We start from the raw sequence: 20,803 nt of genomic DNA, 5'->3' as shown, positions 1-20,803 counted from the left end.
CATTTCTGCTTTGGCTGTTGGCACTGGTAATTTTATAGGATATTGAGATAATCAGGCTATCTCCTAATTATTCAGACCTCTTTTAAGGCTCTTCTGGTTTTACCACTCTTCTGCCACTGTTTCAAGCATCTTACACACACCTACACTAGAAGAATTGGAAACTCTTCAAACTGTGCCTACGGATGAGCTTATTTCATATTAATGTTACTGTTCTGCACTGGACATCCTGACATACTTCCTTACTTGGCTTGCTTAGCAGAGCTTGGCAGTTGTTGAGCAGAAAGGGCGAGAGCTCTGTCCTTGAGGCAGAGTGAAGACTGTAGCTTTGTCTTTGCCCAGATGAACCAGATGATAAAACTACTTAACTGCAAGAAAACTGTGCTTGTTCAAGCTTAGAGTAGCACGCTATTCCTCATCTGTTTTGAGTGTACAAATGCTGTGATGTGAAGACTGAAGACAAATTCTGTACATATGTATTTGCTCTTGCTCTGCTTTCATGTACAGCCTGTCTTTTAACCCAGTGGGTGTCGGTCTCTGAAGTTTGCCTTTATTCATCCCGTTTCACACTGTCAGGAAGTAGCCGCACACATTATAAACCAGCAGACAACAACTAGGGAGAAAATTGCTGGTTGTCCTCGAGCTCCCTTGTGTTTGCCTCAATTGTGTACTGCTAATTGTGTTGGTTCTGCTGCATTACAAAGTGTTCAGAAAGGGTATTTCTTTCAGGGAATTCCTATGAATGTCATGTGTGCAACTGTCAAATACAAGGCCATGTATCCTGTCTTATGTGAGCACTCCTCTGGTGTTATACTGTTAGAAACTTAGCGTTTTAACCACACAGATTGGCTTTACATATGTCATCTAATGTCTCTGCTTGGAATCCACAGCTCAATGTTATTTACAACACGAAACACGCTGATCGGAGGCTCAGATCTGTCCGAAAACAAGAAGCTTTTGACTTGAATGTTGATGTGAAAGATGACAAAGATGATAAAAACCATTTGACCTTGAATGTGTGCACAAGGTAGGTAATTTGGTTGGAGCATCTCATATACCTCTTTGTCTATACAGCTTCTAAATTATTTAAAATGAGCTAAATTATCCATTTGTTTGTATGGATTTGCTAATGTATGGGATATAAATGTATAACTAAAGAGAATAAAATAATTACTTTTTAAAGATGGCACTAGTTAAACTAAGAAGCCGTTCATAAGTCAATAAATAGTGATAGATCTTTTGTGCAAAATTGTTGCTGGCCAGGTGATCTTTTTTTATTGATATGCATAAAGATGGTGGTACCCTAAATGTTAAAGGTATATGGAAGAGTTTGTGTAAAATACAAGAAAAAACTCAAAGGCTTCTTTGTTGCAAGTGCTTCTTAGCTATATGGAGAACTGTGGACAGACTTGAAAATTGAACCAATGTCTTCCATGTTCTAACTTCTAGTAGCAGACTGTGACAACTGCCCATTACTCTTACCTTTCATGAACAGAATGCTTTGCTTTTGATCTAGAAGTAGATAAGTAGATACTTTTTTTTTTTTTTTTGGTAAAGAGAGAAGGAAGTTCTGAAGTGCTGAAAACACCATGAAATAGAAATAATCATTCTTTGGTCATCTCTGTTAATAAACTTTGCTCAGAACAATTTTGACCGCAGTCAAAATCCATGTTTACATAATGATAAAAATTCGACTAGGGTTTTGTCTTATTGGCAGGTACCTTTGTGGTCTTTCATTTACCAATATGTCTTACAGTTATAATTTTGGTAATACAATACAACGTAAGCATCATTCTAGAGTTGAAAGAGGTGATGAGTTCTCCAGCCAGGCTAATTCTGTTCTTTCTGCTGAGTAAGGGAATCGGGGGGTGCATCTGGGATGATGTCTCTTGTTCAATAAACACGTGCTAAGAACTGAGCTGAGACTGCTGAAGTATCATCTCTGCGACCATAGAACAGCCACCAGATGTTACCTGGATAGAATTTGGATCAGATAAGAACAAGTGACCTTGAACATATGGCATATTCCTAGGTCAGCCAGTCATAAACCCAAGTTGTTTCTTTGACTGCTGTGCTGCCTCATTTTCAGTTGCTGTGAAAGTGTTTATATGTGAATTTAAGTGAAATACATGAAGATGTTTGTTCTCTGGCAGTTTCTTCAGTATGCACTTCTTACTGTAGTTAAAGAGCACTGCATATTTCACAGAAGACCCTATAGGACATTGTATTGTTCTCTATATATTTATGTTTTTTATCTTCTATCTTTTATTGTCTACAAGGATGTTGAGATGACTACATTCTTTGTATTTTAGGATTTCATCTGTTTGTAAATACTTCCTCTAGAAACACTGTTTTCTTCTTGTGACATTACAATGGGTTCCTTGTAGATTCAAGATTTGCAAGGTACCACCTGATCCACCATGATTACTCTCACATTCCTTTCCTCCATATCCTCTTTTTGGTTATTTAAACTTTAAACACTGTAGGCCTAGAACTATTTTTATGTTCTGCCTAACACAAGGGAGCTGTGACTGGAGAGGGAGCCTCTAGGTGACACCATCATACAAATAATCAGCTATAGTGAATATGATTTCAGTACGGAGAGGATTGATTTTATTTGGGAAATAACCAGCAGGCACAAAGCCAGAGCCCTGTTTTTATGTGTTTCTGGTAACCAATTCAGTGATACAGATGGTGGGCGGGGACACCAGAATATATGAGAACTCTTGAAATAGAATGGGCTTGTTCTCTTTTAAAAGTTTTCTATGAAGTGTCAACAGCTTTCTAAAGTCTAGCACAAACTCCTCACATGTAAAGAGCTTACATGATGGGTCTGGGATAAGCCTTGGCTGAGTAGTCTGATTTTCTAGCTAAGACCTTTGGCTCAGGAATACAGACAGGAAAGGCTCCATCTCTCTGGGAAGGCTCTAGGGTGATGATGTTTTAATTGCAAAGTGTTCAAAGGATAGGGGAAAATCTAGTGGCATTATAAAACTTCCCCAGGAGAATATTTGGAACATTAAGGTCCATCAGCTCTTATCACGGAAAATGGACTGGTGTAAGTTCTAGTAAGTCTGTGTTTGTATTCTTCAGGCTGAGACTTTGTTTCTGCTTGCTTGGCTTGATAAACTAGTAATCTTTTTTTCCCCTATATATTGTATCTAATATATGGATTAGCTGTATTAAATTCCTGAATTAGTTTACAGTTGGTCTACTTGTAATCTTTACAACATGTTGTGGCTCTCTGGTAGAGAAATCAAAGTAGGCAAATACAGAAAGACTACTGAAATCTCAACCAGTTTACCTAGCTGTGGGTATGCATAATCGGGTAATGGAGGCTGCAGCTTTGCAATTTTTTTCTTTCTCTAATCTGCAGACTATTCCACCTTCTTTCAAGCAGCTCAATAGTGATTGGCCGTGGTCATCTCACCTGGGTATCATTTATGACACTAGAGCAGATGATGTCTCAGTCAAATTGAGCTGATTCTTGGTTGGAGGAGCTAACTCACTGTCTGGGAGGCAAATGCTCAGGGCTGCCAGTTTCTTCCTTGGTCAGTCTTGTTGCCTGCCTACCATTTCCAAGCATGGGAAACTGATTGCTGATGGTTCTACTCACTCTCTTGTTTGTGCTTTCTGCCTACACTAGCTTGGTGTTGTTTTCTCCTCTTTGCATCATCTATGAGAGGGTCTCACACAGATCTCATATTGCTGAAGAGCTGAAACATAAAATTAAACCCAAAACATTCTCAATTCTCTTCAGATACAAGTTTCAAGTCTTCTTTCTTTCTCTTACTAGTCATTCTTCCATGGTGATTTTTTTTTTTTCTTTTTCAAGAGACCATGGAGTTGCACAGACGATGCCAGGAGCCACCCCCAAGGCTGTCTCTCTTCTTTGTTAAGAGAGCCAGATCCTCATAACTTCTCGGGATATATCTTACTCGTTTCTTGACACTACCAAGCTGGTTTGGTTACCTGTTGGCATTTTGGTAGCACCCCAGGCTGGCTAGACAGCTTGGGTATTTTCCTGCCCTCTTATTGGTAATTATGCAGAAATAATTACATCCAGTTCCAATTCAGTTATTTGTTTTCAATAGCAGCTACTTTGGCACAGCACATCATCCAACAGATGGTTTCATTTGTTTCTAATCTCATGAGCCAACTGAAGTCAGCAGTTGTGCTGCATTGCTTTCAAAGTCATATCTGTGTTCAATCAGCCATGCTGCCAGGCTTAACAGCATTGCTTTGAAAGCAAGTCTTTCCTTTTTTAAGACCATCCAACTCTACAAAGAAATAGTTTTATTCAGTTACTTTCAACTACTGTCAGGCCTTCAAAATGAAGATTGGAGACACTTCTATTCTAGTACAACAATAATTGTTTACCCTCTATGCCAAGTAGGGGGGAAACTCTTCTGCCATCTGCTTTATTTAAAGCAATACAATCTTTTGCAGGCCATTTAGGTATCATTTGTAGCACAGAACACCATAAATATATTTTGATAGTTCTGTTGTGCGCCACAGTATGTAAGGCTTGCTCAACAGAGCAAAGCTTTTTAGGCCAGTATCTGATTCTCACATTGGAAGAAGATGTAATAATAAGCGTAATTTAGGAAAAAAGAAGGAACTCAGCTTATTAAATCTTCTCTTTCCAAAACTGGATTAATAACATGGCTATGCGTTTTAAAACTGGAACTTTGAGAAATAATCTGATGATGACTTTGTTAATGGAACCATCAGTCTCTTTGAAGGAAATATGAAAAGGTTCGGGCGATTTTTTTTGTGTGTACCTTTATCTCACCCTCCAAAAATGAAAAAAAGCAAAATAATGCATCTGTAAGAGGAAATACCTATATTTCAGTTCAAGAGTTCCTACAGCAGTTTCTTAATTACTTCTTTGAAACTTGTGTTTAATTGCAGTATTTCCTGCGTATTTGTGATGTAAACCTGCGCTTGTAGATGCCAATAGAAATCTCCTAGTGGTGTCAGTGTAGTGTCTCATATGATTTATGTACTGTAGTTTTCTCAGTGCTAAACCTGCTTTTGCATATGTGGTTGAAATGATCAGGCAGAATAATAGAGAAATCAATTGCTATCTCTTTATCATTAGAAATGTTATTGTCGGCATTTTGTTCCATTTGTTTCTTAAGTATTCTTAAGCATTATTGCTTCCATAGTTGAGATTTAATGATCAAACAGTTTCCTTGGAGAGCAGACTACTGTATTTCTACTAAAAGTTTCTTTGTCTCTGTGTTTTGAAAAGGTACTTGGGTTCTGGCACAGCTCCCAGTAGTGGTATGGTCCTCATGGAAGTTGGCTTACTCAGTGGTTTCTCTGTGTCACCAGATTTCATTCCATTAGACAATACAGTTAAGAAGATGGAAAAGGACAATGGAAAAGTCAACCTATACTTAGACTCTGTAAGTTGAAAATAACAAAGAAATGTGCTTGTAGTGATGTTAATCTTGACTCTGCCATTGTTTGGCTTAAATTTGGAAAGACATTATGACTGTATTCTTTGGGGAAATCAACATCTGCTATTCACATTGAATTAACAGTTCCACTGTGTTTTAGTGAAACTGATTGGATAGGTACAATTCAGTTATATTTGTAAGGAGTTTCTAGATTATGCCTCTTAAAAATCATACGTAAGAAGGCAGACATTTCAAGAAGTCTGTAGTTTGGCTAAAATGACTACAAATGAGATAAGCATCTTTATATGCATCCTGACTCCAAGTCTTTAGAAATGAAGTGGACTACTGCTGAGCTAGAAGTCCTTACCTTTTCCATGAAACCACCATTACCAGGGTTCTCAGGATGTTTCTCTTCTGCTTTTCTAGCTAAATGAAACACAGTTTTGTGTGGATATTCCGGCTGTGAGAGACTTCAAAGTGGCAAATATCCAAGATGCTTCAGTGACTATAGTGGATTACTATGAACCTAGTAAGTGTCAGTCATTCCAAATGGATGTTAGTGATTCAGAAGTTTAAAAGAAAGTTTCTTTTCATGGAAACAGGACAAATTTTAATGAAGAGAAAGCCATATCAAACTGAAATTTACTTCTCTTACTGAACTGCAGCCTTTTTGGACATTGACATGCCAAATTTTCTAACAAAGAGTAGTGTTTTCCCATATATATATATTTTCTATCCTAATGGGTTGGTTCTTCAACTGGTGTGAATTGTCATAACTTAGTTGTCAGCTGGTATAAATTGGCTTCAATCTGGCCCAGTGTGTTCCCAAAACTACCAAAATGATGCAGGAACTTCATTGTGGTTCACTTACTAAGTTAATGATTATCTTTCAAGTAGGTTTTCCATCTGCTTCTTATTTAAACTAAGAGTCCTTCACTGGAGAAAATGCCAAGTGTTTTGATTTCTATAGTTATGTAAAAAATATGTACATGGGAAAAACAGTTTGAAAGTTTTTTGGTTTGGATTGGGGTTATTTTTTGTGTGGAGTGTGTTTTAGAGAACGGCAGCAATGTACAAAGCTCTTGAGCAAAATGAAATGCAAAGAAAGATTACAAGCTGCTGGAGAAGATATGAGAGAGGTTTTCATTATACTGGCCAGCTGAAACATTATTAAGGATTTGGGCTTGGTTTGAGATAAGGCATAAAAAAGTTGTACAGGCGATTTTCTTCATGTTGGATTGTTTTAGCACAAGACAAAAGACAACCAAATATGGTGTGATGTGTACTGCTTTAGCTAGATGAAGATCACATTTATTCTGCCTAGGCTGAAATGTTTGTTCAATCACAGAATTTTAAACTAAAATAGGAAATTAGTGGATGTAGCTATAGAGTCCATTAACCTAGAGCATGTTTTAAGGCCTAGTGACTTAACAAATTAGAGCAATTTTTATCTGAGACAAACACATAACACACAGAATCTATGGCCAAAATGAATTTCCACATACTTCAGTTCTAGAAGAAGAGCTCAGGACCTGGTCTTTTATAAGAATGCTGTTAGATAGGCTAATGAATATGTGTATTAAAGTCACATATAAATGCATATGTATACATTTTTTGTATTTAAATACATTTAGTATCTGTAATTTCTCAATTATTAAATCAATATTTATTTAAAGATATGAATTAATATCCTTAAGGACTAAAATCTGTATGGCATAATCATTGCTGCAATAGAAAGCTTTGACTTTAAGAAAAAGATTGCTTCCAATATGATTTTACAAGATACCATTCCAATTGCTATGTAGCATAGATGTATTATTGGTCAACATATATACATATGCCATGATTCTGAGTTCTCCTGAGAGAACTCCTTCCTATCTAATACAGGAATATACTTTTATTTAAGCTATTATTTTCCATCACTCTCATAGCTGGTGACCCAAGCTCCAGGTGCATATTTTGTGGGATACTGACAGTCAGATTCATGTCATATGCAGAGCCAGGAGATGTCTAAGGAGTCCTCATGCTCTGGCATTTATCAAAAAGGTTGTGTCTGTGTGGCAGATACTACAACTGGCACAGGTATAAGAACTGGCTTGGATGCCAGTACAGCAGTGCCAGGGTTAATATACACAGCTACTCAGTGCATTCCAATGACTGCTGCTTCCTTTACCTGACTGTTCAGAGCTAGTTGGGGGTCACTGTTGGGTGAGCATTTTGGCCCATAAAGTTATATATTTTATTTTAATTTTTTTAATATCTTGAGGCTGGAAAGGAAACTGAGTATCATTTCAGTTAAAAAATACTACTAATAAAAAAAGAAATTGCAGTGTCCCTAGTTGGAATGAAAGCCCTCAAACCAAAAAACCCACTATGGGAATGAAACTTTGCGAAAACTTGTTCTGGGAGCAATTACCATGCACTGATGCTTTTGAAAGGAATACCGTTTTTCAGGCTTCTGGTCTGTTTGTCTCTGTAGCAACCCTTCAGGGAACCAGGGAGCAAAATACAGGAGCAGGAGGTAGGTGAGGTGAGCAGTCTCAGATTCAGCAAGCTGAAGCTCCCAAATGTAATAGTGAGAGAGAAAGCATCAGCTATGAGAGCCCTAGCTCTTAAAAGTCGTAGCCAGTAACCTGGGTAAAGCATCCAAATTCCTTTGTCATGGGAGTTGCTGTGTAGGTAGGGGCAAAATTCCATTTAAAATGTTTGACCAAGGTTTGTGAACAGTTTGGATCTAACAGTTGAGACTGAATCTATGAAAGTGTACCTTTACACCAAGCATTTGCCTGAATATATTGAGAACGTTTTGATGTTTTGGGAGAAGAACAAAGATTAATGCCTGGGCTTAAACACCCACCCTGGGAAGTATTTTGCAGTGTGTGACAAGGTCTGCATCAGAGTTTAGTGCATCCTTTAAAAATGCTTTCTTTGTGAAGCTAATTTGTTGGTCGGTTCTCAAAAGTTCATTAACTAATGTTAACTAACCTTTCTGAACAGGGTTTTTTTGAAGCTACAATTCCGAAGTAATGCAAAGTATAACCCCTTGTGACTTCTGTGAAAGTGATTGCAGTCTTTGCCACCGAGATGGTTCTCCAGCCTTGCTTCAGCACTCTTCGTTGGCCTCCTTGTTCTGTGTGCTGTTTGTCCTTCATGTAAACTTGCTGTGCAGTTGGGTGCTGTAAAAGGAAACAGATTATGTTTCACATCTCAAGTTTCCATAAATTATCCAAAGAAAATTTTATGTTCAGATACCAGCCCGTCTTTAGTCATTACAGTGACCAAACTCCTGCTGTGTTCAGGGAGAGCTGGGCTGGCCCATATGGTAAATTTCTGGCTGTGCCAGAAAACTTCTTTAAGTGTCTGCTGGAAAAACTTTCCAAGTGTTAGTTTCATACTGAAGTTATTTTCTGAAGAAGCACAGAGTTACCGAGAAAGCAGTCTGAGAAAATACAAACCTAGCTCCGTGTTTCCACTTCCTTTTCGCCCCAGCTTTCAGTTGTGCTTGTTTTTTAGGCATATATGTTAGTTTACCATGCTTTTCTAAAACACTATCAGCTTCTCCATTGGGGTGTTGGTGAGCAGAGTGCTGGGACCTCGATATCGGAGCTCTCTTTGTTCTGTTCTGCAGACATGACACTTTAATATTGAATTTCGCTGTATGCTCTCATGGGGAATAATACGAAAAATAAAAGGAGCTGGCTTCAGAGCAGATCCAAGAGCCAAAAAGTGCTACATTCACAAACTGCTGAACGCTCCAGAAAATTGCTAGTCTTTTTTTATCATTACAGAGAAGCTTGGTGGATTTTTTGCCAATTCATAAGCTAATCATGTTTGAAAAGAAGGCCTCAGGATGTTCTCATGCATTTTACGCTGAAAGGCTTTTACTGTATATATATCAAAGATGGAGTCTATGTTTGAGACTTCATTTTTCCAAGGTTATTCAGAAACAAACCTAATTCTCTTTCCATGTGAGAACGCTGGTGTTTACTGCCATATTTATGGCCGGCAGGATGAAGCTTTGCTTTGATCCTTTTCTGGGTTTTGGAAGTCTTCTAGAAATGTCACTCTGGGGCATCATTTATGTCTTATGTTTGCAGTGTCGTCTTGTCGATGATTTAAGTGGCGTAACCCTAAAGAGGTGTTTACTGCTCTCTGTGCCATGGGGGCTGGTTGGCCCTGGATGCTATCTATGCATACAACTCCTGTTCTTGGTTGGCAGAAGAGGCTTTTAGGAGGTGTGGGCTGCACATGTATTCAGTCCAGCAAAACAATTGATATGCTTGCTTAACTTTAAGCCCATCCTTGTATGTTTAAGTGCTTTGCTGAAGTGGAATAGAGGAGAGGGACGGTGAAGAGCAGCAGGCACTTTTACACCCAAACCTGCTCGTTGCACATGGGGAGAATTGCAGGTCTCTATGAATGTGGAAACATGTGAGCTTGGGAGCTCTTCCCTCCTGAGTGTGATGTCTTCCCTACCTGGCAGCTGATTTATCCTTCTTGAACGCCGCCTGTGATATCTAATGCTTACTTCTTTTTGATAAGGAAGCCAGGTAGTTACTAAAATGAAGTTAATAGCTGTCATGCCAACTAACAGAGGTAGAAATTTTAAGACTATTGATTCCCTTTCTTTCATACCTTTTTGAGACGGAGTGTGTATGTGTGCACATGTAATAATATGGCAGGCACTTTCCTTGAGCTGTTTCTCATTTTTATTCAAATTTTGTTACTGCTTAAAATGTATATTTTTGTATTTTATGCTCATCTGCGCTTTTGTTCGCAAAGGAAATTAGTGCATGGTAGCATGGGAAGAGGCCTGAACTTCCTGAACTGGGTGCCTTCTAATACTGAGGTATAGGTTTTTAACTGCAAAACTAGTTTAGGTGGGGTTATTTGTTTTACTTTAGCTGTATTTAGAATTTACAATGTTTTTCACAAACTTGGAGTCCTGTTCTGTCTCTCTGGCAGAGCGTAGGCCTGGTTCTTTGTAGTCAGTTCATGCTTTTCACTTGTCTTTGGCGCACTTTGGATCTAGCCCCTTGAATAGTTGATTAGTGCCTTAACATGAGTGCCTGTGCTGGTCTGATCCACATGAAGGAATGCCCTATTTATTGAAATTGAAAGCACTACATAGTTTATAGGATGCAGGATCTGACCCTCTGTAAGTCATGCCCTTGGTTACCTGGGTCCAAAGCTAATAGGAACCAAGAGACAAACTGAAACACATCTTTGTATCTCAAATCCTTTACTCATATATGGGAGTATAGATTGAATTGTGCCAAGTGTAAGGTCTGGAAAACATTCACACTCTAAACTGGGATGTGTTTTGCTGTGGATTTGATTTCTCGGTGACCTACAAAAGCAGGTCTTCTTTTGCCTTTGGGGACAGCAGCCGTGACATGTCATTTGCCTCCATTTAATATGATTTCAAGAACCCAAAGCTCACATACTTTCAGTTTTTACTATATGTAGAGTTTCTATGAGGGACATTGATACCTGAATAATGTTAGGATAAAGAGGATCTTTTTTTTTTAGACAAGACATACTGGAGATAAACTAGTCCTTTGCAGGAGATACTAGGAATAAATTAGTTTTATTTTGCAGGCAGTCTCAGCTTCCTGAATATCCTCCAGAAAAATGGATTTAAACTGCTCAGCCTAATTTCAGACAGTGCTGCTTTCATTAGTATTCCCTTACATTTGTTTTTGAGACAAACACCACATGTTTTTAAATGACTCTTGGCTGCCTTGCACACCCTACTAAGGAGCATCAGTCATAGTGCACCATGTCATGGAAATTGTTGGAGTCAGTGAACAAACATCCTCTTTTATTTTACTTTTTTTCTATATAGCAGGCGTATCATTACAGACATCCAAATCTGCCTCTCTACTAAGTTATTTTAAAGGATCAGTGTGCATCGTATGACTTTAAACAAATGTTTGCACCAGGTGGCCTTTAACATTCCTACACTGATGCCTTCGGTCACTTTGCAGTTGCAGCTAGTGCTTTTAATAGGTTGCAGAGAATAAATTTTGTATTGTGTATTGGCAGTGAATGGAACAGAGGCAAGGGAATATTGCATGGCACAGTGACTTTTTTTGTTTTCCTCATCACTATATAGGAACCTTTACACAAACACTCAGCATATGTATTTTTCCCATTGCTCTATAAGTCAGTTTTTGATGTTAGAGGGGCCATGCTCCCACTCAAGTCATTAGCAAATCTTTTAGCAAACAATCTTTAGGAACTCTTTAGGGACAAGGTCTTTAAGGAGCTTTAAGAAGTGGTGCTAAAAGCAACCACGAAAATGTATTTTGTGATGGAGTCTTCATGTTGCGTTGCCTGAACATTTCTGTGTATTTGCTGTTTCTCTGAAATCTGAGTGTTCTTTGGTACTTCCCTTGCCCTTTTCAGCCACCTGCTGTCAACAGACATGGTCTGTTGTTCAAGTTGGTATTAATATTGACAACATTTGATTTAAGCGGATTCCTGTAGAAAGCATATATATATACACGTAGCCGTTATATAGGCTCTAGTGTACTAAGTTGTGCAATGTATGTGCAATTAAAAACATGCAAGATCTTCACAAAGTGCCCAAACCAACAACATTGTGTGATATTCTGTTTTTCAAAATACGCAGGTAGTTAGGTTTTTAGGAAAGATTATACTTGGAAAGCAACTGGTGCCTAATGACATAATTTTTCTCTCTCGAACACTAAGAAAGAGTATTCAATTTTCATTCTAATGGCCAATAATATTTCTGTTACAGCCTTTCTTCTTCTACCATAGATCTTTATACAGTGAACCATCTTTGTGTATTTAGTCCTCTAAATACATAGAAGTTGTTGAAATTAGGTGTTCTCACTAGTAATTTCTCCATAAAATATAACTGCAGTTATGTGATCAGGTCTTTTGAGTTATTATTAGATTATCCTTTTCTCCATGTCAAAATATTTGACTTCAGTGTTGTTTCTTACCCAGTTCATTGTAATTTTGTGTGCCACTTGGAAATATCATTGCACTAATGCTATTCTATGCAATAAAGTCTGACAGTGTGCTGTATTAGATCAATCCAGTAATTATTTTTCCTAATAGATAGCTCATTATTTTCAGATGTGTATGAGCATTAATTGCTTATGTGCTACATTTGAGTCACCAGAACTCCAGTGTTAAGATTTCTTTTTAATTTCAAATCATACATTTTATTTCTGTATTTCTTAGTGGTTACCCAAAAGCTTCATCAACTGTGCTCAGATCTTAAGATGTTGCATTATAAACTGATTTTTTTGTTGTGGTTTTTAGTATTGTTAGGTTGGATGGGATACTAATATGAGGAAGAAAATATAAAAAAAGCTGATTCAAAGGCAGTATCCTATAAGCAGATGTAATGTACCACACATTAGTTGTCCTACTGGCTATTGCATCTCTTCTTTTTCCATATCAGGCCTTAAGCAATTTGAACTAAAATTTTTGGCTGCCTTGAGACGTGGTCAGATACCCACTTTGATCTTGTTTAGGATCATCATGTGTATTTCTACTTTTGATCAAATCAGAAATGGTAGAAAAATAATGCTTTTATGAGCTATTCTGAGCAAACAGAGGTGAACTAATGTGCCAGGTATGCAAATTGCTTCTGTCTTTTCAAATAATAAAACAAATGTTGAGGAACTAGACTGTTTCACAGGATTTTGGAAAATTGTCATTGATTATTTTTTCTTCAAATAAAGTTTGCAATAGCTATTTTTAAATTCTATTAAAGGTGACTTTTAATAATAGATGTGAGGTGTTTGTGTGTTTAACAGTACAGCTACCAGTAGTAGATCCCAGTTTCTGTACACTGCCGACCTCGGAGCCTGCCTCAGCTCTGTTTTAAAGCTCATAATCTGAAGTGGTGCAATGGTGGTTTCCCTCCTGCTAACCGTGACCCTGCGGATCATTGCTTGGGACTTTTGTGACTAGGGCTCACCTCATTTTGAAAGTGTATTATTTTATTCAACATGAAGTTATTGGAGGCTTTGCTGTTGTCTTTAAGAGAAGTAGTATAAATAGTTGTATGTGATGAACTCGGTTCAGGCAGGCCCCTTGCTGTCATGGAGAACCTCAGGGACTGCTTGTTTCTGTGAACAGGAGCAAACCCTTCAGATAAAGAGCTTATCGCTGTCCGGGGACTGCAGTGGCAGTAAAAGAGCTCCAAGAAATCTTTTTGCTGAAGTATTTTGTAAAAACCCAATTGAATTGATGTGCAGTTTGTTTGGTGTTTGTTTTTTTTTCAGGTGAACTATTTTAACCGTCATTTTTCACGCTGTAGAATTTTGACCTGCCTGACACTACCTTTCCCTAATTCTCCACACAGTTCTCTCGCCGTTCCTCCTGCCCACCCTTGCAAGATCTTCCTGGCCCCTTTCAGCTTCGAGGTCAGGATCTGCTCAACCTTGCTCACCACTTTTACCCTGACCTTTCAGCAATCTCGCCCGTGAGCTCAGCGACCATCCCTGTGCTGATGTCTCACAGGTATACCTTTTCCTTCAGGTTTTTTTGTTGCCTGTCAAGAATAAAATCCATTTCAGCCTCACTTATGGACAAATAGCTGTCAGCTCAAACTGAGGGTGGATAAAGGACACTTGGGACTCGCCAGCACAGATTTGTGAAGCTGAAATCATATTTAACCAACCTGATAGCTTTCTATGATGGGAGAATTAGCTGCATGGATGAGGAGAAACGGATGTTTATCTGGACTTTAGTAAGGCTTTCTCTCCTGACATCCTCATAGATAAACTGGGGAAGGATGGGCTAAATGGGTTGGCACTGGGGTGGACTGAAAACTGGCTGAACAGCCGGACTCAAAGGGTTGTGATCAGCAGCACAAAGCCCAGCCGGAGAGTAGTCACTGGTGGGGTGACCCGGGGATCGATAGGTGTATGAAGCTTTGTATGCCTTTGCACGCACTTGTAAAGCTGTTGTCACTGCTTTCCTGCAGTGGGGGGCTGATAGCAGCCAGCAATTAAGCACCCACCAGCCGCTCGCTCCCTGCCCGCAGCGGGATGGGGGAAGAAATCAGGAGGGCAAAGAGATTGAACCTCATGGGTTGAGACAAAGGCAGTTTAATAGGGGAAGGGGAAAATAGGAAAAGGAAAAAAACAAGTGGTGCAAAGGCAATCACTGACCACCTCCCACCAGCAGACTGATGCCCAGCCAGTCTCTGAGCAACAGCTACTTTGGAAAGTATCTCCAGTGACATTATATGGTCTGGAACATCCCTTGGGTCATGGGGGTCAGCTGTCTCAACTGCTTCCCCTCCCAACCTCTTCCTCACCCCCAGCCTCCTCGCTAGGAGGACAGCGTGAGGAATGGAGAAGGCTTTGATGCAGCTAAAACATGGGTGTGTTATCAACACTGTTTTGGTCACAAATCTGAAACACAGCACCATACGGGCTACTATGAAGAAAACGAACCCCATCCCAGCCAGAGCAGTACACCCACAAACCCCTCCAGCGGGTCCCCCTTGCTGTCAGTTTTCATGTGACGGGGTGGGTGAGCGCTGATGAGCCTTACCCTCCCATGGGGCTGAGAGCTATTGCGACGGCCGACATCTTGCAGTTTCTTGTGTCTTCTTGCCTCTTCCCTCCTGGTGAGATTGCAAGCCCCTCGCTATCTAGGTAACACCTGCCTTTGCCTGCGTTGGTACAAGTTTGTTGCAATAAGGTCTCTCACTGTATGTTCCAATAATATCATTTTATGGGGAAATACAGTAAAGCCTAGGAGTATAAATTTGGAAATATTTTATTTTGATAGAATTTAAAATACCTCAGTTGTACAGATCAAGAGTCCATTGAAGTAAAACTACTGGATTAGTTAGCTTTGAAAAAAAATCCCATTCTGTCATTTGTTTTGCTCACCTAGAGCTCTCCCTGCAGTCCCCGGACCTTATAGAAAATACACCTATTTCCAGATGGCAGCAGATGATAAAAGATGCAAAATGTTTCAGTGTTGTTTCTTGCTTTTTTCCTCCCATATGTGTAACTGCTTTAAGAGCTGCAGGTTTGTGGGTTTATACTCTTTTTGAGCAGTATGGGAAGATAATAAAGCAATAAAAGTACTCTGCTTAATCTTACTGCCATATGTTTTAGTTGTGTGTTCTTATCCTTAACACAGAACTTATGCTGACATTCCTTTAATAGAAAAGCACTTCCCAAAGTGGAAGATGGTTTCATGGTTTTTCTGTTCTCTAAAAATATTTTCCCTTATGCTCAAGACAGCGTTTGCCTGATGTCTGCCGTTTGTTCAAACTCCCTTTCTGCCTCCTTTCTCCCATTATTAGCACATTAGGGACTGAGGAGCGGTAATCTTTAATGGCAACAAGAACTGCAGCAGGCTGTGACTGCTGGACGTGAAGAATACACGCTTCTAATAGTATAAAATGGTGGCTGCTGTTTGCAGGTTTTGCATGCTCTGCAAATTATCCTTTTCTTGTTTTCCCTTTGATTCCTTTCATTTGAGTTTAGTCCTTGTCGTTAGGATGTTGCTGCCATCCCAGCAAAGACAGCAGAGCCCTGAGAGGTGATGGGACTGTGACCTTAGAGGAGTAACTGAGGAGGCGAATCTTCCTATCTGAATAATTGATGGAAGGAGATGGGTTTCTGAAAAGGGTAAGTCAGAGCACCTAAATTATCTCCTGGTTGATCTACTTACCTATTTATTGTGCTTCTACCGTAGAGGGAGCCTAAAGAGACTGATACCCTAGTGAAGGTATCTTAAGAGTCATCAAGCTCAGTAAGTTTGGGGGAGAGATGAGCTATACCTGTAAGGGGAAGAAAGGGTTAGTTGTGAACCAGCGGTGCACCCTTCGGCTTCTCTTGGGAATGCCCCAAGTCCCCAGCGTAATATGGGAAGTCCTGGGACTCCGTCAGAGGTAGAGCAGCTCCTGAGCGAGATGTGCCCGTGGGACATGGAGCTGCTTCATACAGCCACCACCTTGGTGGTAAGATATTTTTTTTGTGAAAAAAAAATGCGATCTAACACGGCCACGACTTCCAGGGTTGTTTTTACCTCTGAGCATACTGTGACCGACTACAGCTGTACTCACATGGGCATAGGAGAAGTTAAAACCTCATGCATCAGAGTTTAAGCTAGCCTTGAACTGTGAGAGATTAGGAATAAATCTGATGTAATAAAGAGTATTATGCAGATAAATTTTCATACCTTTGTTTGGAAGCATCCTCTGCTGGTTTCACGACTGACCTGGATATGTTTCTGCTGTTGTTTGCTATAATGCAATCCCTAAGTCCTTCTGGTGCAAGGGTCCCCGGATGGCCCTGCCACTTGCTTGTCATCTTCTGGGTGTTGAAAGCCTTAAAATAACTGACTGACTGTTGCAGTGGAGAAGGATTATCTTTTGAAGCCCCAGAAGGGAAAGTTGTATTGAGGCAAGTTTCACAAGGGTGTGTTGGGGTCCTATTTGGAAAGCTGGAGAAGAGCCTTATTAAATTTGTAGGCAGCAACAGGCTGGGGGGGACTTCCAGCACTGCAGAGACCAGAATTCAAGTTGACCTTGACAAAATGCAGAAATGCTCTAAAAACATTGGTTCCACTTTAACAGAGATAAGAGCAAAGCTCTCTGCTCAGGAAAGAAAGCGCTGAGCTGCACAGATGCAGGCTGGGGAATGACTGACAAGGTAGAAATTCTGCTGAAGGAAAATCAGGATGCAAACGGATCATTCACTGAATGCAGGCCAAGCTATTGCATCTGACAATGTTTGTCAAGCTATTGTAAAAGCAGTGAACATGCTGGGTTGTGTAAACAGGAGCGTTGCCTGAAAAGCAATGCTTTCTCCATCCAGCATCACTGCGGTCTCAGCTGGAGTAGCTGCTCCTGCGTGGGCACAGCACGCCGGTGACAAGGGCTCCAAATGGAGATGGCAGCCGAAATGGTCGGGGACCTCCCAGACACGATGTACGAGGAAGGGGTTAAAGAAAGCAGTGGTTTCATCTACGGAAGAGGCAGCAGAGGTTAATGTGATAACAGTTTGTCATAGAGGTTATTGTGATAGTGATAAAAGTAGTAATGAGATTTAAGCAGCAGCAAGGAGCAGTTAGTGTAGATATTAACAAAAAGAATCAAAGGATCTTGAATACTTAAGTTTCTGAAAATAGCTTGTAGGCTAAATAATATCACGGAATCCTAAGATACGAAATCCAACTGTTGTAGCTGGACAACTGAAAGCATGTGAAGCCTGGTAGTGGGGCTTTTAAGCAGTTAGGTACAAATGAGCTAGAAATGGCTGTGCTGCCCTGGGAGACTACCAAAGCCTGACCTAAGGCTGTGGGAGTTCACGGAGCTGCTGTTGTAAATCCTGCCTGCGCATGGACACGATTTCTCCGTGTCCCCGAAGCTCTTATTTATCTGAGTCCAGAAACTTATCGTTGCCTCTACATCCGTAAGGCCATAGGAACTGCTAGAATAAACAGTTGCATAGCGGAACAGGCTCATTTAGATGCAGAACTTGCTCTGTGTTTATGTCCCTACCAGCAAATTACGTTTAGTTTTTGTCTTGTATTTTAGGTGCTGTTTGTTGCATTTGGCATCCTGTTTTATTTTCTTCATTTGCCTTCAATTTTAAGTCTTTTATGAAATCCATACCGCTGATTCCTTCCAAGCTGACTACAAGGACTGCTTTGTAGTTTTACCTTATAACATATTTTATGTAGTTTTATGCACTATTGTCTGCCATAATCTCCCAGCTGGTATATGAACAGATTAATAAACGTAGAAGTGTATCTTCTAGGCCAACACTTTTATTATGGTCTTTGACAATGCAATAAAACTGATTCACTGTTCATGAAAGCATGTAAGAAAAGGGAAGCCCACTGAGTTTATTATGATGCCATTCAATGTATTTTATTATTAGCAGAAAGTCATATACAGTTAAATTTTCATCTGGTTTAAAATTTGTAGGGTGGTAGATAACAGGAAGTTAATTTTGCAGTCTGATGGGTGGTACTTGGTACTGTGGTCTCCATACTGAGTCACTTATACGGAAATTTTAATTGCAATTTTGTCAATAATTGCTTAATTTCAAATTTTTTTGTATTAAATATGAACAAAAAGACAAATTGTATAAATGTAACATGGAACAACACCTTAAATCAATTTTGGCTGTCAATCGAACCATTATACTTAATTTTTTTTGGTTTCAATATGGACATTAGCCCTAAATAAAGCAAATCGGGATGATGAGACATTTAGACTACGGACCACTGCCTAGAAAGGCAGTTTTGGTGCAGGCTACTAGATAAAACCTGGAAGCAACCAGAGCTTGAGTTTAAGTGTAAATATTGATGTAAACATACCGTCTTTTCCTACATGAGCAGTCTTGGAAGTGTCAGGGAGATGCATGTGTAAGTGGTACCAAAGTGTTGACTTCTTTCTTTTTTTTCTGCCCCGTGGACACCTGTAAAAGACCTGTGAGCACGTGCAGAGGAAGCGCAGGCTGGTGGTGTTCGCTTTCAGACCTCAGTATCACGTTCCCCGTGCTGGGGAACACGTCTGTCTGGCAGGGCGTTCATGTCTTGAAGTTAGCCGAGACCTTAGACACTGCTCCTTAGGCAAGAGAGGACTTTAATATGTCTGGAGCAAAGAATGGGAAATCGTATCCCTAATAAAGAGGAATAAAATGACATAAAAAAGAGTGTCTTGATCTGATTCACAACAGCTGTTTGTCGGGAGACTCCATGGATTTCCCTGGGGATTCTTCTGGCTCACATTGATGGAAAGGGAGGACTGGGCTGAAGGATACTTTAGGTAAGTGGATAGATGTTTCTTTATATTTTTTTTAGAGATGAATGCTTATTAAAATGCTGGATCAAGGGGCAGGGGTAGCAATACAAGCACATGTGGAAAAAATGTACTGAGAAAGCTCTGTGGTTTCATATGGAGAAAAAAAATAGCAGCCAACTCTAGCTCAGTGGGCAACTAATTAAGCCAGAGATCTCTCTGTACGTTGTATTCTAAGTTCAGTACAAGAGCATGTATCAGCAAGGTGCTATATGATTTTTCCTTTATTGTTTGCAGTTTGATTTCAGGAATGAACTATGCTTCATCACTGTAGTGATCAGTTAAAGATGACTGGGTTGGCTGGGTGTTAGATGAGAGTCAATATGATCAATGTGTCTTGTTCCTGTGCATGATCGTTTCCCTTGGTCAGTTGTTCACATACAGCTTAGGTCTGTTGTTTCTCCCTCCTTGATTTTAATAAATAATAGAATAATAAAAAATATGAACACTTTTAATATTCAGCAACATTAAATTATATTGAGACGGTTGTAGGGAGTGAGTTTGCTATTGCCACATATTCTGCTTGCTCCATTTAAAATGCGATGCTACAGCTTTTATGGTTCCTTCCCTGACTCCATCCACCATTTTTCCGATACACAGAGACCAACCACAGTCTAGAAGACTTTTATTACAGGATACAGGAGAAACAAAGCCAAAAAAAAAAAAAAGGTGTGAATTGTTCGTGAGGAAGCACAGCATGTGGTCTCAACGTGGTACCTCTCACCAAAGGAGTACGAGACATTTAACAGTACATTATACGGAAAACAAAGCCTAGCGTGACCTATCCAGCTCCGGCTCAGCTGCTTCTCTAGTTTCATTCTTTTTCCACTTATTCATAATGACTTTATTATTCTACATTTGCAGTAAGTAGGACTCGAATAATGCTGTGCAAGGTCAAATACAGGAAAACTCTCAAGCACAAACGTGAACCCCAAGTCCCTCTAGATTAGCACATGCACCTGGCAACTGGGAGGGCACATCTGGCTTGCAGGGGGTTGGTACCCAGCCCTTTTCCCTGCAGGTGACTGACAGCAAGTTACATCAACTGCAAGCAAAGCCGAGTGTCACCTTGTGCTCCCCAAACCCGGGCAACTGCAGGCACGGGGTGACAAGGAGAGGGGCAGCGAGCAGAGGTGGCTGCGTGGGACAAGAGCAGCCTGGCAGGCACCGCTGACTGTTTGCTCCATCTTGCCCCAACGTCCAGGCGCGAGAGTGGCCATCTCACAGCCGAGGCAGTGGCCAGGCTCTGCGCCTGCTCACGAACCAAAAAATACCCTTGACAACGGGATGTGAGTCGGTCTGAGAGACATAGGGCAAGATGGCTGTGTGAAAGAAGGAAAGCAAGAGAGGGAGAAGGAGCAAAACTTTAATCAGGTTGGTGTTGGACTGTTGGTGCTGGATCAATGTATAGATCAGTATTTATTCTGTGCTCGTGGCAGCAAAACCGACTCTTCAGGCTGACATTACACGACCTGTTTTACAGGTTGCAAACCAGATTCCTACGTGTATTCAAGATGCATTTTATTGGCCTGAACATGAACCTTTTGCTCTACATCACGTGCAGTGTACA

General features: G+C 40.0%; 1 protein-coding gene across 1 annotated transcript in view; it reads left to right on the top strand.

Annotated features, from left to right (window-relative positions):
- Positions 1 to 8,587, top strand: part of CD109 (CD109 molecule) — a 65,500-nt gene extending 56,913 nt beyond the window's left edge. Inside the window, 4 exon segments of the mRNA XM_009707830.1 lie at positions 888 to 1,024; positions 5,255 to 5,411; positions 5,832 to 5,940; positions 8,403 to 8,587. Coding sequence (XP_009706132.1) covers positions 888 to 1,024; positions 5,255 to 5,411; positions 5,832 to 5,940; positions 8,403 to 8,587 — 588 coding nt within the window.
- The last annotated feature ends 12,216 nt before the right edge of the window (positions 8,588 to 20,803 follow it).

Source organism: Cariama cristata, unplaced genomic scaffold (assembly GCF_000690535.1).
Source record: "Cariama cristata isolate BGI_N322 unplaced genomic scaffold, ASM69053v1 scaffold1219, whole genome shotgun sequence".
NCBI lineage: Eukaryota > Metazoa > Chordata > Aves > Cariamiformes > Cariamidae > Cariama > Cariama cristata.
Note: the sequence above shows the minus strand (reverse complement) of the source record. Positions and strands in the feature narration are given on the sequence as shown.